At 38.7% G+C, this 17003-nt stretch overlaps 1 protein-coding gene across 2 annotated transcripts in view; it reads left to right on the top strand.

The window, feature by feature from the left end:
• The first annotated feature begins 12728 nt into the window (after positions 1–12728).
• Positions 12729–17003, top strand: part of btbd17b (BTB (POZ) domain containing 17b) — a 12491-nt gene continuing 8216 nt past the window's right edge. The window contains exons 1-2 of one of the 2 annotated variants that reach the window (XM_048610933.1): positions 12729–12874; positions 15390–15677. In XM_048610933.1, coding sequence (XP_048466890.1) covers positions 12790–12874; positions 15390–15677 — 373 coding nt within the window. In that variant the 5' untranslated portion in view covers positions 12729–12789. The remainder of the gene's footprint in view (positions 12875–15389; positions 15678–17003) is intronic. The other variant, XM_020513177.2, reaches the window with a different exon arrangement.

Raw genomic sequence — 17003 nt, 5'->3', positions numbered from 1 at the left:
AAATAAACAGTGACTCCTAGCTGTAGATTCTCCCATAAGATATTTTCATTCTGTCTAGATCTAAGGTGTCAAGGCTGCTCAGAATTTTGTTTGTTTCGATTAACTTGCCTCTCACTGTTTTGAACTTCAGCGGATACAAGCCTAGCATGTCCAACCTTTCTTCATAAAACAACAGGTACAATCCAGGTATTAGTCCAGTAAACGATTTCTGAATTGCCTCTGATGCATTATATCCTTCCATAAATAAAGTGACTAATACTGTGTAGAGGTCTCTAGATGCAATCTCACAAGTACTTAGCATAACTGGAGAATAGCCTCCCTAATTTTGTGTTGTATTTACCTCATAATAAATGATAACAAATTATCATGATGACACAATATTGTAAAGGGCAATCAGACCAATCTGTTAGGACATACTAATTATATGTATGATTATGTAATGGTCATATCCTAATCAGTTGAATATATACCATTAAAGTACTGAAAGAAAGCATCACCCAAAGGTTTTAGTAATAGGAAAGATCAATTAGATCTTAGAATTTATAGGCCAGAAATTATTAGTACCAATAGGGAATTGTTAAGTTATAATATAACATTTTAAAAGAAGGCATTAACTTATCTAGCAAGGTTTAATCTTCATTTCAAGTTGGGCAATATAATGGCAATATTGTATATATGTATGTAGATATAAATCATAATAAAACAATATATATACTTTATATATTTGATGTGTATAGCAAAGCAACATTTCTTACAAGAGCATATGTGAAGTTATCGCCCAAAGAATTATATAGCCAATTGAATACTTCTGAAATGTAGTTATGAATGTAGGAATTAATGGAATCATTAAGGAGAATGGCTTAGGAATGTAACTGCTAGATTTTCTTCACGAATTAATTCAGCAGTTCTTAGACAGTGTAATGTAATAGTACAGGCAGTCCCTTGGTTGCAAATGGATTCCATGCTGGAGTTCGTATGCAAGTTGATTTCTACACAAGTCAGAAAACAATGCAGAACAACATAAAGTAGGTGTTCTTAAGTACAGGAAATGTTTGTATGTTGGGTCTTCAAAATTACATCCCTGCAAGGGATTGCATTCATGAGTACAAATGTTCATAAGTCAGGCATTTGAAAATTGAGGATCCCCTGTATTCCCTGAAAAAATCATATCGCTTCCCAGGCCATCATCCCATAGAACATAGAACATAGAACATTACAGCGCAGTACAGGCCCTTCGGCCCTCGATGTTGTGCCGACCTGTGAAACCAATCTGAAGCCCATCTAACCTACACTATTCCATTATCATCCATATGTTTATCCAATGACCATTTAAATGCCCTTAAAGTTGGCGAGTCTACTACTGTTGCAAGCAGGGCATTCCACGCCCTTACTACTCTCTGAGTAAAGAACCTACCTCTGACATCTGTCCTATATCTATCACCCCTCAATTTAAAGCTATATCCCCTCGTGCTAGCCATCACCATCCGAGGAAAAACAACATAAACAACATCAAGACAGAAAATATCAAGGATGGATGCTTGTAGCAAGATTTAAGCTCTCTTTAGTTGAAGTTTGGCAATTTTGATGGAAGTGCCACTTTTTACAGTCAGCAAAATAACTTTTCTTACCAGGGCTAAAAACTAAGTTTTTTTGATTGGAACAGAAAATGTGTAAAACAGATGACATTTTTCTATTTGCAATATAATTTAATTTATTAAATTCTGCTAACACAATTGTTATAGAAATTGTAGCCACAGGGCGAATGAGTAGACAGCAGAATGGGGGTACTATAAGGGCGAGATGAACCTAATGCTATTGTATAGGGAAATCAGAGCAATCAGTTAGGATTTATTCAATATGCATTTGATTACATAAGGGTCAGATCTTAACTACTTCAAAATATACCATTAAAATACGGAAAGAAAGCATCAAATAAAGGTTGATGTCATAGAAAAGGTCAATTACATGTCAGAATTTATAGGCTAGAAATTACAAAGAAGTAATTAACACATTTATATTTTGGAGTGTAAGATTTTTATATGTGGTATTAACTTATTTGATATAAACTATAATAGAGTCATATAGTCATACAGCATGAAAACAGACCATCCAGTCTGACTGGCCCATAGTTTCCCAAATTAACCTTGTCCTATTTGCCTGTTTTGGCCCATATCCCTCTAACCTTTCCCGTTCATCTACCTGTCCAAGTGTCTTTTAAATGCTGTAACTGTATCTACCACTTCCTCTGGCAGCTCATTCCACATATGAAACACCCTGTGTGTGAAAAAGTTACCCCTCAGGCCCCTTTTAAATTTTTCTCCCCTCGTCCTTAACTGATTCAATTGAGTCCAAGAGAAAAGGAAGTAAAATGTGTTAACTATTAATTTAATGATGTTGACATCCATAATTCCTAAGGCTATCTGAGGCACATCAACTCATCTCCCAGTTAGTTAATTCCATTGGATCAGGAGGAATTTCACCCCCTTTATTCGTTTAAACATCAAAACATCTTCACCATCTTTCAGAGCACGTTGTAAAATAACTGTGGGCTTTCTATTATACAGAAAATGTTTAGCTCATTCTTCAGGCAATCTTTTAACATTATTACAAGTCTGTGTGCCTGTCAACAGTGTGTCCCCTAAACCAATGGATGAATTTAATGAGAATTGGTCCACAGACAAGTTATGAGCCATGAAAGAATTAATATTTTGTCAAAAAGGGGAATCTAGATTCTAGAATGTTGGGAGGTAATGTAAATTGACATTTTTCAGAATGTTGTGGGTTTAAATGTTGGCTATTCTGCAATATTGTGGACTGTCTCAGCAGCAATTGTGGAATTTGTCATGGCTGTCAAAATGTAAGCAGAGTTTTCAGAGCAGGTTATTGTATGTAGATCAGCCTGAAACCTCCTCTGTGGGATGGAAGCTCTTAAAAAAGATATTTTTTCTTCAGTTTTGTAGTTACACTGCAGGAACCCAACAAAGAATACCTTTAAGGAAAAGTTGTGTAATTGTAATAATGTTGAGTTAACACAGTGTGTGGCAGAAGTATGCACTCTATTGTGTGTCCTATTTACTTGTTAAAGTTATTATTCTAAATCATCTGACTGTCTTTCTTTTCCCTGCCTATCAAATACATCAAACTTTTATCCAGCTTAAAATTGGCAGGACCAAGTTTACATTGAGCTCAGCTTCTTCCACACTATTTGTGATGACCTTCAACATCCAATTGCAACCTTGCAATTGGCGAAATCTTAAGACATGATTTCCTGACTTCACTGCTTCACTTCATCAGTGTAGTGCTATCTAGCCTCCCTGCATCAACATTGCACAAGCTTCTAACCATTCAAAATACTGCACCAACATCCTCACCAACACTAAGTTGCACACTTTTATCATTACAGAGGGTTCCGCTATAATGTGATAATTGCCTTCCTGTGCAACATCATGTTACAGAAAATCACGCTTTAGAAATAACGGGGCCTATGAGAAAAGCGGGGTTAGGGGCAGACGACCAAAAAAATCACTCAAAATCACACAAAAGCCTAACGCAAAGGATAGTACAGTTTGAATAAATGTTTAATTCGTATCTAATTCTGAAATAAAAGTAAACTTAACACCTCATCTTGAAAAAATGTCAAGATGACTTGATGGGGGAGGTGGTTTTGAGGTTGCTTTGTTGTTAATGCAGGGTCTGAGTGTCACCATGACAACAAGGTGCAGGGCTGGATGAACACAGCAGGCCAAGCAGCATCATAGGAGCAGAGAGGCTGACGTTTCGGGCCTAGACCCTTCATCAGAAAAGGGGGAGGGGAAGGGGGTTCCGAAATAAATAGGGAGAGAGTGGGAGGCAGATAGAAGAGGGATAGAGGAGAGGATAGGTGGAGAGGAAACAAACAGGTCGAAGAGGCGGGGATGGAGCCAGTAAAGGTGAGTGTAGGTAGGTAGGTAGGTACGCTCGGTTCGCAATAAACAATTGCACCTCCCAGTCGCGAACCACTTCAACTCCCCCTCCCATTCCTCAGACGACATGTCCATCCTGGGCCTCCTACAGTGCCACAACGATGCCACCCGAAGGTTGCAGGAACAGCAACTCATATTCCGCTTGGGAACCCTGCAGCCCAATGGTATCAATGTGGATTTCACAAGTTTCAAAATCTCCCCTCCCCCTACCGCATCCCAAAACCAGTCCAGCTCGTCCCTGCCTCCCTAACCTGTTCTTCCTCCCACCTATCCCCTCCTCCCACCTCAAGCCGCACCTCCATCTCCTACCGACCAACCTCATCCCGCCCCCTTGACCTGTCCGTCCTCCCTGGACTGACCTATCCCCTTCCTAACTCCCTACCTACACTCACCTTTACTGGCTCCATCCCCGCCTCTTCGACCTGTTTGTTTCCTCTCCACCTATCCTCTCCTCTATCCCTCTTCTATCCGCCTCCCACTCTCTCCCTATTTATTTCGGAACCCCCTTCCCCTCCCCCTTTTCTGATGAAGGGTCTAGGCCCGAAACGTCAGCCTCTCTGCTCCTATGATGCTGCTTGGCCTGCTGTGTTCATCCAGCCCTGCACCTTGTTGTCTCGGATTCTCCAGCATCTGCAGTTCCTACTATCTCTGAGTGTCACCATCATCATCAGCACCTTCAGGTGCAGTTGGGGTTGCAGGGTTAGGGTGAAAAATAGTTAATCCAGAAGTGGATGGCTGTGGTTCATTGTCTTCTGATTATTTCTTGGGGTTGGCTTAGAAAAGGCATCCAATTTTTGCTGTTTTGCCCTTTTTCCTCTTTCATGGAGGAGCTGTTCATAGGGTGCCAAATAAGATCTTATTCCACAAACTGCTGTGTTGCTGCATTCTGCATTGTAATCATTGTCCTCCAAGAGCTGCAACTGCTTCTCAATTTCCCTCAGGATAGAAGACAAAACAGAAGTGGAAAGCTGTCATGGTGCTACATCCTGAACTTCATCTTCTTCATCTCCAGCTTCCACTTCCCCCTCAGCAACAAGCTGTTGTAGATCAGCTGTAGAGAGGTCTTCACAGTGGGATTCAAGCAGCTCTTCAACATCCTCAATCTCCCCTTCTTCAAACCCAACTTGCTTTGCAAGATCAACACAAAGTTCTTTGATTCTTGGAAGCTCCTCTGACAGATCAAAGGTTTCAAAATCTTGAAAAAAATCTGGGAGAAGCTTCTGCCAAACTGCATGGAAGCAGGTCCTTACTGACATCACCCCAGGCCTCCACCATAATGTCAATTACATTCTTTATGTTAAAGCTGTTCCAAAATTGAAGACCACTGGACAAAGCCCACAAAATGATCATGTGATGTTGATGCATACTCCTCTGCGTACCATTGGACTGTATTTCTTTGCAGGTAGTATAGATAGAATTACTCCAGTGTCTCAGCTGAACAAATCCACTTACTGTTTTATAATCCTACCTTTCAATCTGTTAAACTCTTAAGGAAATATGACCCTAACCTTTTAAGTGCCATAGACTTCAAGGTGCTTTGGTTACATTTGTCCCACTTCTTACAACTAACTTTAATTTCTAAAACTACAAATAACATACTAAACAAATAAACCATGAAACAGATGAAACATAACATGATGTAAAAATGAAGAAGAAGTATTTATTGAATAAGCTGGGACCATCAGAAATGTCTTCAACATCATTTGTGAAATATTTGTAGAAATTGCAAATAGATATCAGGTCAGTTGTCTCTCCATGGTAACCATTCTGTACTATATGTTGGGCAAGATAGAACATTTCTATCAAATTACAATAAATTGATATTTTCTATTATATTTTCAAAAAAAATTGTTCTCAGGATACGTCCTTTCTCTACAGTACAATTATTGTTTAATTGCAGTCAGAAGGTGATGGTCGTCTTTCTCAGATTGATGCAGTATTTTGCGTGATGGTCATTTTGGAAGTTTCAGGGTATTGGACTAATATTAGTGAAAGGATAGTAGCACTGATCCATTTCATTTACTTTAAAGGAATGATTGTGTTTCACTTGGCGTTTGTGGCTACATCGTCCTCAAAGACTCTCTATCACAGGAGATGGGCGAAGCTGTTCAGATAACCTTGATAAATCATCACAATTCATTGGACATATTGCAGCCTCAGTTTGCCAGTGTTAGAGGGGGTGCCCGTTGAGCCTGGTGACAGGGATGCCAATCAAGTACCCCTCTCTGTCCTGAATATATCGGACTTTTTGCACACACTGCCTCCAGATGGACGATAAGCATTTCAGGACATTTCTGACTCGAGTCTTGTAGGTGATGAATAAGGCAGGAGGTGAGTCAGTTATCCCAGTGTCCAGAGCCTCTGTCCTGCCCTTGTGGCCACTCTATCGGTTTGAATAATCCAGTTCAGCTCCTGACTCACGACATACTATTGGTGTGGGCTCTATAGTGGTAATATAAATTATCAAACTTATTCTTTCAGTTTTAATGCAGCTTCCTATTTGCCTTATATTTAAAAGAAATTAAATAAAAAAATAGTGCTAAGATTGGCAGTGCATGAACAAACTCTGTTTGATACACAGTGTTGCCTTCCGTAGAACTGACAATAGTTCAATAGTTGAATTATCCATCTGACACATGGATTGGATAAACCTGTCAGAAGAAATTATTTTGAAGTAGACAGTTAGTCAATAACCAAGAGCTCATGTCCCTGTGTTAAATCAACTCAATGTGTTAAAAACCTGATTTATATTGATTTGTACCCTTGGAGCTCATGACTTTCAGAAGGATTTGTTCTATGATTCTTGAAAACAATGGTTACAGAAAAATACAACATATTATCAATTCATTTGAAGCAGGAAATTTCTCATTCATTCACCAACGGTTTCACGTGAATAATTATAAATACAGATAGTCCAATAAAGGAAAGACTTGAATTTGTATACTGTCTTTCACAACAATAGGATGACCCAAATTATTTCAGAGCCAGTGAAGTATTTTTTTTAATGTGTAGTCACTGTTGTCATTTGAGAAACAACAGTAAATTTGCACACAGAAAGCTCCAGCATAGTGCAAGGTAAAAATAATCAGATAACCTGTTTTTGTGATGTTGATTGGTGCATAAATATTTGCCAGGACACCAGAGACCATATCACCGCTATTAGAGTCATAGAGTCATAGTATTGTACAGCATGGAAACAGACCCTTTGGCCCAACTGGCCCATGCCAACCTAAATTAATCTAGTCCCATGTGTCAGCATTTGTCCTAAATCCCTCTAAACCCTTTCCATTTAAATACCCATCCAGATGCCCTTTAAATGTTATAATTGTACCAGCCTCCACCACTTCCTCTGGTAGCTGATTCCATACATGCACCACCCTCTGCATGAAAATGTTGCCCCTTAAGTCCCTTTTAAATCTTTCCCCTCTCACCTTAAACCTATGCCCTCTAGTTTTGGACTCTGCTAGCCTGGGTAAAAGACCATGACTATGCACCATATCAATGCCCTTCATGATTTTATAAACATTTTTTTCCACCCTTCCACCTGATCTAGCCCAATCTCCTTCCCAGGTAGTTTGAATCAGTAATTCTTAAATCCGAATTTGCCTCTAGGCTTCCAAATCTGCTAGTTATCCATGAGCTGAATTTAATTTTACAGTGAAGCATTAATTACACAGTTCATTCAGCTCTTCAGATCATGTCAGTGTAGATACATGAGCATTTACCGTCATTCATCCATCCCCCATAAATATATTGCTTGATATCTATGTCCGATTTTTTCTCCGTCATGCTAATCTAGCTTCCTCTTTGATGTATTTACGCTGTTCCTCAATTATCTAGTAGGAGACATTTCTACAGCATAATCAAAAATAGACTGAAAAGTATTGGGTAAAGGAACTGAACAATATATTCTGAAATTCTGCGCATCCCAAAACGTCCCTGCCACTGTATATAAATTACCATAGTCCAATCAAACCTTAGAGCTGTTGTCTCTTTAGACAGAGATGATTGGTGGTGGTTTAGCCTGAGGGTCTTCATATCTCAAATGAGGGGAGAAGTTGAGATGTTCATGGTAACCTCAGTGGGATTTGAACTTGTGCTGTTGGCATTACTCTGCATTGCAAACCAGCAGCCCAGCCAACTGAGATAACACCCTTTTCTCAGCATATGCATACATACAAAAATTAAAACAAAGTAGCACATTATTGCATAAATGAATTAAAATGCAAACAGTTTTAATGATTATTTTGCATTTAGTGAAGAACAACATATTGCGATAATGAAAGCTTTGGTACCATTCACAAATGACCTCAAAACTCCATGGAACTTTAAGGGATGTTTATGGAATTATTGGGTTTCAGAAAATCCTAATTGAAAAATACTGGTCTAACAAAATCTTTCATTTCCTATTGGATTTATTAGTGACGAACTCATATTTATGGCTCCTAATTCTGGCCTCCATTGCTATTGAAAACATTTTCTCTACTTTACCCTTTCATAATGACCTACCCTTTCATAATCATAAAACACTTAAGCCAGTCCCTGGTCTTAGTTATACTTCAATGCTTCTATATTCTTTTTGTATGATTTGAAGACCAGGATGGTGTAACCTAACTAATCTTCTAAACAAATTTAATATAACTTTGTTACTTTTAAAATTATATCCTGCTAGAAGTGATCCCCTGTGCTATGTTTGATTTTGTTTTTAATGATCTTACCTACGGGACAACAGTATTTTTAATGATTTGTGCATCTGTATACCCAGATTCTTCTGTTTCTCTAACCTATTTAGACATTTGTTTTTGTTTTCTCAGGTATATGTGGCTTCCTTAATCTTCCTGCTAAAATGTACCACCTCATTCTTTTCAAGATTGAAGCTAATTTGCCAATTATATAACTGTTCTGCAAGTTTGATAATGTCTTCTTCTATTTTGTCCTTCTCTGTATTAATTATTGCCCCCAAATTTGGTATTTTGCAAACTTTCAAGTTGTATTTCTGATTTCTGAGTACAAAGCTGGAATTGTATTGTATGGAACAACTGTCCCGGCACAAATTCCTACAGAACTCCCCTTCCTAGCTTTTTATCGTTGCAACATATGTGGAAATAATGTGGAAATTCTGCTGTACCAGCACTGACTTATTTTGTTTTGTGATTCAAGTGTAGGATTACTTGATTAGTCTCATCATAAACCAGCTTCATAATTATTAATGTAATCAGGAATCCATATGCTGTTTCTGGCACAAAAATAAATGCACGTTATCAACCAACTATAAACACGTCATTTAAGATAACCAAGGAATCTAATCACATGCTTCATTAGTTCAATTTTAACTTGTTCCAAAGAAACTTGAACAGAAATCTCAAGTTACATTAAGATAAGTAAACAAGTGGCTTAACATTACCCACTGTCTTTATCAGGATCGTTGCTCAGTCATTACCAAGTTAAGGTGTCCCATTACCGATCATACACTATTTGAACACCAAAAAGTATGGGACCCTGTTGACTTTAAAGGAAAGCTGGTCATTCTGCTTTAGTTGTCTTTCCATTAACAATGAATGCCACTGTTTGTTCCATCTTTTTTCAGAACAGTCTTTTGTTCAAGGTTGTGGTATCCACAAACCATCACCTGTAACATTACTCATTTGCCTATGTCTCAGGTTAATCTCATCACTGGGATTATTTCTGAAAACAATCCTTACAAAAAAATTCCAAAACTTTGTATGAATTCATATTCTTAACTATGTAACCATCATATAAAGTAAAAAAATTTTTTTGAGTGAAAACAGAAGCATTTAACCCACATGGAAAAATCAACTGTTTAGAATATGTTCTCTCACCAAAAACCGGGTGCTCCAGTTTCCTTCCACAGTCCAAAGATGTGCAGGTTAGGTGGATTGGTCATACTAAATTGCCTATTGTGTCATAGGGGTGTGTAGGTTAGGTGGGTTAGCCATGGGAAATGTGAGGTTTTGGATACGGGGACAGGTATAAATAAAGGCGTGTTACTGTGTATATGGAGGTGAATAGAGTTGCTTAGAGATGAGGGACAAGCAGCCTCAGGGAGAGTGTACATGCAGTCATCCGTGGCCCAAGATACTCCAGACTGGTGTCTCAATGTCTAGATATCAACATTGGCTTAAAACACAAGGTGAAGCTGCATGGTGTGTACTGTACCATTAGTCTTGTGTGGTTCCACTTCTTGATACAGGTTTGTCCTCTAGCAGAAAGAGCATGCTTAATGACCAAAGGGCCTGCTGGTTACTGTTGGAGATGAGCAACCAAGAGGGCTTTAAAGCTAACAATAAGTGTGTGACCTCAAGGTCAAATTACAAATTCAGTATTGAAAATATTGTACCAGTACATCATGTTAATGGACAGAACAGTGAGATGATAGAAAGGACAGGACAAAAGCTGTCTTTTCCTCCCCTGCAGAATTAGTTATATATTTGATTTGATCTCCTGAAGCTTCTCTATGATCATTATTTAGTGTATTTTGGGTTTTTATGATATTCTGTTCAAGGAAAGCTAAAAGCAATTACAATTAAGCAAAATATTAATGGGTGCCGAAGTATCTGCTGATATTCCTTAACATGTGCCACAAAGGGGATGAAATTCAACATCACTGCACCTGTTTTTTTTGGGTACCAAGTTATGTGCAGGGCACAAATTTCCAGCTGTGATCTTCCGCTCCAGATTTCTCTTGGAAATGCTGCGCTGCTGTTATTGGCATTTAGCTGTAGAGTGAAACAGCAGATAGGTGTCCTGCAAGTTGAAGCTACCTCTACCGAAATTGATGAATAGATGGGTGGAGCTTGCACCATTATGCTCTCTCCACTTGTTCCAGGTTTCGAACAGTGGATAAAGGGATTCCTAAAGACCACACAAGCAATGATGAAAAAATTCCTCAGATAGAAATTCTCAACTGTAGCTTGTAGAGGACTTATTTCTCTGATCTTTACTCCAAGGAATTTCCATTATTCCAATCGGGATATAAAAGACAGATTAGTGTAACAGTAGGTCCTTTTACGTTGCCCCAGGATACCTGAGGGATACCCCAAAGTGCAGAGTAGAGTCTGAACTGATGAGGGCATTTGTGATCTCCCACTTCTCTTAAATTTCAATTAAATCTTCCCTTTAGTTTGCACTTACCAGACACCCATTTACAATTGTGCCCCTTAATGATGAACGATATACCGGAATCCCCTCAGTCCCGTGGACAATTGGAAAGTTGCACGCTTATTTTTAGCTTCAAAGACCTCTGACTATTCATCTCCAATAGTCTCCATTTGGCCTCTGGGTCATTGAGCATGTTCACTCCTCTTTCTGCCTGCAAGGTTATTCCAGAAGACATGCCTGTGTCAAAGGGGTGGGATTGGACCAGGCTAATACCTCAGTACGCCATATTGTTTCGGCTGGGCAGATATGGTGCACTTGGCGAATGTTACATTTCTCCATGTTCTAAGTAATGTTTAACATTTTATTTTCAACGAATGTTTATTTTATTTTTAGAAAACAGAAATGCAGAGAGTATTATGGTCGTCAATTTTCTGCCTCTCCCTTCTGAAGACACAAGCCTGTCTTTTTCACTCCTGCAGAATTTGTGAAACACTTAGTTTAATTTCCCCACGCTTCTCTGTGATTCTTATTTAGTGCATTCCGAAGGGCCAAGGCAGAAAAATTGACTACCATTATATTCTTTACCCTTCAGTTTTCTAAAAAAAGTTAAACATTTTTTGAAAAGAAAATAAATGCGCAATGTTACACAGAGATGGGGATGGAAGACCGAAGACCTCTTCTCAAATTTCAGGGAGTGCAGACTTGTAAGTCTCTGGTTGGAGCTGCACAAATGCAGTGATATGCCCTGTGATGTTTTGATGGGTACGGTGGTGTCCAATTATTCTGATGTGGTGCTTTAATATGCCAATGCAAGTTCTGCTAGGGCACGCTGTTTCTGGGTATCCCTCATTTCTGGTTTTCCTTTAGCAGCCAAATTTTACTGTGTGCCTTGGTTGTCATCAGTACAATGATCAAAGTGCTGCAAGTAGACAGCACAGCTGTGGGTCAGCTATTCTAAAGCACACTTACAAACAACCTGAATTGACATAAGATTATTTTGACAATAGAAACATATAAAGCTTTGTAGAGTCACAGAGTTTACAGCTTGGAAAGAGACCCTTGGCCCATCGTGTCTGTACTTTGAACATTATACTTGTCAACTATGAAGCAAATCAGGCATACACAGATGAATTATTCTCTGTCAAAATAAGCTAATTAGGCTGTATAGTAATGTATTGAAATCAAAATGTTGTTAACTAAATAATTCTTAACAGTCAACCATTTCAAATTTATGTGAAAATTTGCAGGAATGTCAATATAGATAATGATGTGCACAGCCTACAGTAGCCAGTGATGGAGCATTTTCTCTGTTTCACCAGCTGAATATTTAAATGTAAGTACAGCACTTGTCCTCTTTACTAATTTACATTCAGCTTTTCTCCTATCATTTTGTTTTTCTCACCTATTAATTCATCAAACTTCGAAAGGAGAGAAAGTTATAACTTCAGTACACTGTGAATGTATTCATATTTTAAACTCTCTTCCACATTCCTTTGTGCAGATTCATCCAGCACAAGGGAACGATGAACAGATATCGGAATCGAACCAGTTGCCATGGCAGCAAAGGCCAGATTCCACCAATAAAAGAAGCCATTTCAGTGAGGGGCAGCTGAAAAGGAGCTGTGTCCTACTTAAGTATCCAGTGATCCAGATGGATTCTGTGTGAGGTTTTATTCTGCCGGGGCATTGGAAGAAACTTACAGTGACAATGTTCTACAGTAAAAGTCTGAGCAAAATGGGCTGTCTTCTTTCCTTTGCAACTTTGATTTTATTGAGTGCCATCACTAAAGGAGGTAAGGGTGACGTTGTGGAGATATTCTGCTCTAGTCTGAGTCATTCTTTTGTTGCTTTGTAGAGTACTATAAAGAGGATTGTACATCTAACCTTCTTCAAGGTAATGCAATGTTCAGCATATGGTTTCACTGTTGCAACAACAAAATAGGATTTAAATCAATACTTTCTTTCTGGGATCAAGCTCAGAAACATTGATTTGTTTGTTGTGAAAAAATGTTGGAAGTTTGAAAGACTTTATGAGTGCCTGAGAAAGTGAAAGCTCTAAAGTTTAAAAACCAATATCGAAATTATGACAATGGATAAAATGCTACTTGAATCAAAATGAGTACCCAGAATTCAATTATAATGATTAATCAGGAATATTTTAATTTTGCAGGACTAAAGTTTCAAAATGTTGTATAACTCCTTTTACATTTTGTCTGCTTAGAAGCTCCTACTATACCATCAAGTTTTGGGTTGTGTAAAACTGTGACAATATGCACATGTTATATGATCTGTAGTTAATTTATATTTGGGTAAAACTAAGGATCAGGTCACTCCTGATAAAAACTGCAAATAGGTTTTGTGTTGGTTAACTTAGTAAATTCGTTCTTGTGTTTACATGTGCCTTCTTATATAAGGAGATTGCCAATCTAAGAGTAGATATTAATCTCCCAATTATGATATATCATTAATATTTTCATCTGGTATGAAATCTTCAAACTAAACAACTTTCAAAATTTCAGTGGAAACAGAGGAACTCAACATTAAATGTCCTTTACAACCACTTAAAACAGTACAACATTGATTACAAGATTTTAAAACAAAGAAATTCAACCTATTTTATGGCAATAAATTGGATGTAGTGAGTTTCAAAACCAGACATTTAGGCCTAACACCCTCAGGACAATTCAAAGAAATGTATGAAATTGGATTGTATGATTTTCTAGACAATCCTGACAGCCTCTAAAATAAGTATTAGCCCTTTATCTCTTATTACCTGCGGCTCTTGGCACTAACCACAATTTCCAACATAAGTTAATGGCTGCATTTTAACATAGCTCTAGCCTCAAATATCCATGTTACACTTGCTATTTCCTAAAACGTTTATGACAGATGCAGGAATTGCTTCTCTGAAGAACTTGGCAGCACCCACTTCTAAATTGTCAGTCCTAAAGATTGACAACCTGGCAGTCTTGTACTGTAATAAACTTTAATCAGCTTTGAAACAAAAAACAATGTGAATGGCCTCTTCCTTTACTGTGTTCAACGTCAGTGTTACCACAATGGAATCTTAGAACAGTATTTGGCTATTAGAAGGCCACAATTTTAAAAATGTAAGTTGTATATAGTCTGGATGCCGGAAAAAAAATGCTGGAAAATCTCAACAGTTCAGGAAGTATCTGTAGAGAAAAGCAGAGCTAACATTTCATGTGAATGATCTTTCGTAAATAATTGTTCTAGCTACGTACTCTCTTTTACTTGGATGTACAATTTTTGTACCAACTGCTAGGGGTTATTTGTTTAAATAAGACTTTCTGACAGTTCTCCCATTATTCCATTATGTTCGTATTTGCTGTGGCCTGAAGATAGTTGGGCCTATCTACCCAAGTTTGAAAACCAACTCTAGAAATGGTCTCTTTTAGATTATGCATTGAGATCACTTCATCCATTTATTATACATTACAAAAATCAGATTCCACTTATTTTGAAGTGTATCCTTTAAAACTGACTCAAGAAACTAACAACGGATTGAGTAAGAGTTGTGACTTGTTCCTGGAAATGTTCGGTAGGAAGAAGATGACTGGATATCAGAAACATGTCTGTCATAACAACGAAAGGAGGTTAAACTGTTGAAACGTTTCATTTGAATATACAAGAATTCGCTTTTCTTGAGACACAAAGAAATAAAGAAAAGATCTGGCAAGCAAGAGGCATCCATTCAAGCTTGCCAACCTGGAAGCTTGGAAGCCAGATAGAAGACCGGGAAGGAATTTGACTGCAAAGGAATGGCAGCTGTGATCTGATGTAAGGGTATGAGCAAGGACAAAGTCCTGACACTGGTCCAGGCATGAATGAACAGTTACAACAGAATAAGGGGCTATCATCCCAATTGATGACTGAAGGAATCAAATTTGGATTAGGATATGGTGAAGTAGTTGGAACTCTTGAAAGTAAGTCTGCATATTAATCTGATGTCGCCTTCAATTGAGACTTTGCTTGATATGGTTCTGAACTATTATAAATGTTGATACCTTCAAAGGCTCGTAATTGTAAATGGGGTAAAATGAGCTAAGATGCATAGTCTTTAACCCAATCCATTAAAGAATTGACTTGGTCTCTGCATATGAGCCCTATGCAGTTTCACTGTAAGATAGCCAAAGGCAAAAATCAAACTATTGTGTCTCCTTAATGAATTTTCAACTGTAAGGATAAATTCTCAACTCAAGCCTACACCATCTTTCCTTGTAAGTCCTTGAATATTACTGCCAGGAGTCGGAGTTCACTTTTCAAAATGTTCCTCATTTTCTGTAGGTTCCAGCAAAACATCAGGAGTATTCAGTTCCCGATTAGAAACCAACATTGCAACTCCTGCACAGAACAACAGCATTGGCATCACAGTAATGCCAGAGGATGCAACAGTGTGGGCATCGCCTTTGGCTGAGGAGGAAAAGAATGCCAAAGGGTCAAAAAACGTGAGGGACTATGATGATGCCGACAAAAGTCATAGCAGCTCTTCCAGTATCTCTTCCCCAAAAGTGACCATTTGGAATAAATTGAGACGCAGAGTGACAGTCAGACGATTGCCTTACTGGGCTAGAAGTGAGTCTACCCCAGGAATGGGAGTTCTAATCTAGGTTTGGGAAAATTGATAGGTTGTAGGATGTCCAATAGGGAGAAGTATCTAATTCTGGGGGACATTGGAGTGATTACTGAATATTGGAGTAATTACTGAAGTCCAGCACTACTGTTGTGCATTGCAGTATGTGCCTGTTAGAGAGTTTTATGGGCAAGGATGAACTGCATATCAACAACAAGATAAGGCTGTGAATGTTGGAAATCTGAAATATAAACAGAAACCGCTGGACATAGTGAGGCAGACAGTATGTGAGCGGAGAGAAAAACAGCGACGTCGGGAAGAGTTTTCACTTGAAAAACAGCTGTTTTGGGGTCAGGACACATTTAGGTCAAATTTCACCTACTTTTGTTTTAATGGAGGAGGAATGAGAGGGACAGAAAATCCAACCCAGCCCCAGGTAGAGGGTTGGGGATATTTAAATATTCTAATAAGTTTGGGAACCTTGTATTGAAACTGTTTTAGAGGGTGAAGGCTGTTGCCTGGGTTACTTGAGCTCAAGAGTGACAGAGAAGCTAACGAAAACAAAGTGCTGCACAGCACTGCTCTGGCCAAGATTCATTTTTCCAGCTCTCCCCTCAGTTCCCAACCCCCAATGACTTTACTCACTTCCCATGATATCGACACATCTCCCAATTAGATCACCCCCATCATGGATCTTCTCAATCCAAACTGGAACTTCCAACCCTTTGGGAAGGGTCAGACCCCAGCCTGAAATCAGAGATCGGATTCCTCTGTCCACAGGTTGCTACAAACTGCGTCTCCACCTGGAGGTCAAACCTATCAATCAGATCAGGTTCAAGGCAGGATCCTGTCAGAGAGGAATGTTGTATACTATAAAGTTCTAAAAGTCCACCTTAACTCCTCCCTGTTACCAAACACACCCCTGACAATATCGGAGCCAATGATTTTGGATGATAATTTTGTTTCCCTTTTCATCGATGCTGTCTGAACTGCTGAATATCTCTAGTAATTTTTTTTATCTACAATGCGCAGCCGATAATCAGTGGGTACAAATCAGATTTAAAACAATGATGCAGGCAGGGACTTATCAATAGGTCAGCATGGTGAATAACACACATTAGCACAATCTTCGTGTACATATTACTGTGGCTGTGGCAGTAAGGGTTTCAGGAGTCAGGACCAGGCTCTTCCCTGCTAACCTCCTCCAGTACTAATTGAAGGTTTGTCTAGCCACCCAATACATAAGCATAGAGACAACAAGGTGCAGGGCTGGATGAACACAGCAGGCCAAGCAGCATCATAGGAGCAGAGAGGCTCTGCTCCTATGA

Source organism: Rhincodon typus, chromosome 23 (assembly GCF_021869965.1).
Source record: "Rhincodon typus isolate 14 chromosome 23, sRhiTyp1.1, whole genome shotgun sequence".
Lineage (NCBI taxonomy): Eukaryota > Metazoa > Chordata > Chondrichthyes > Orectolobiformes > Rhincodontidae > Rhincodon > Rhincodon typus.
This window is presented reverse-complemented; position numbering and strand designations above follow the sequence as displayed.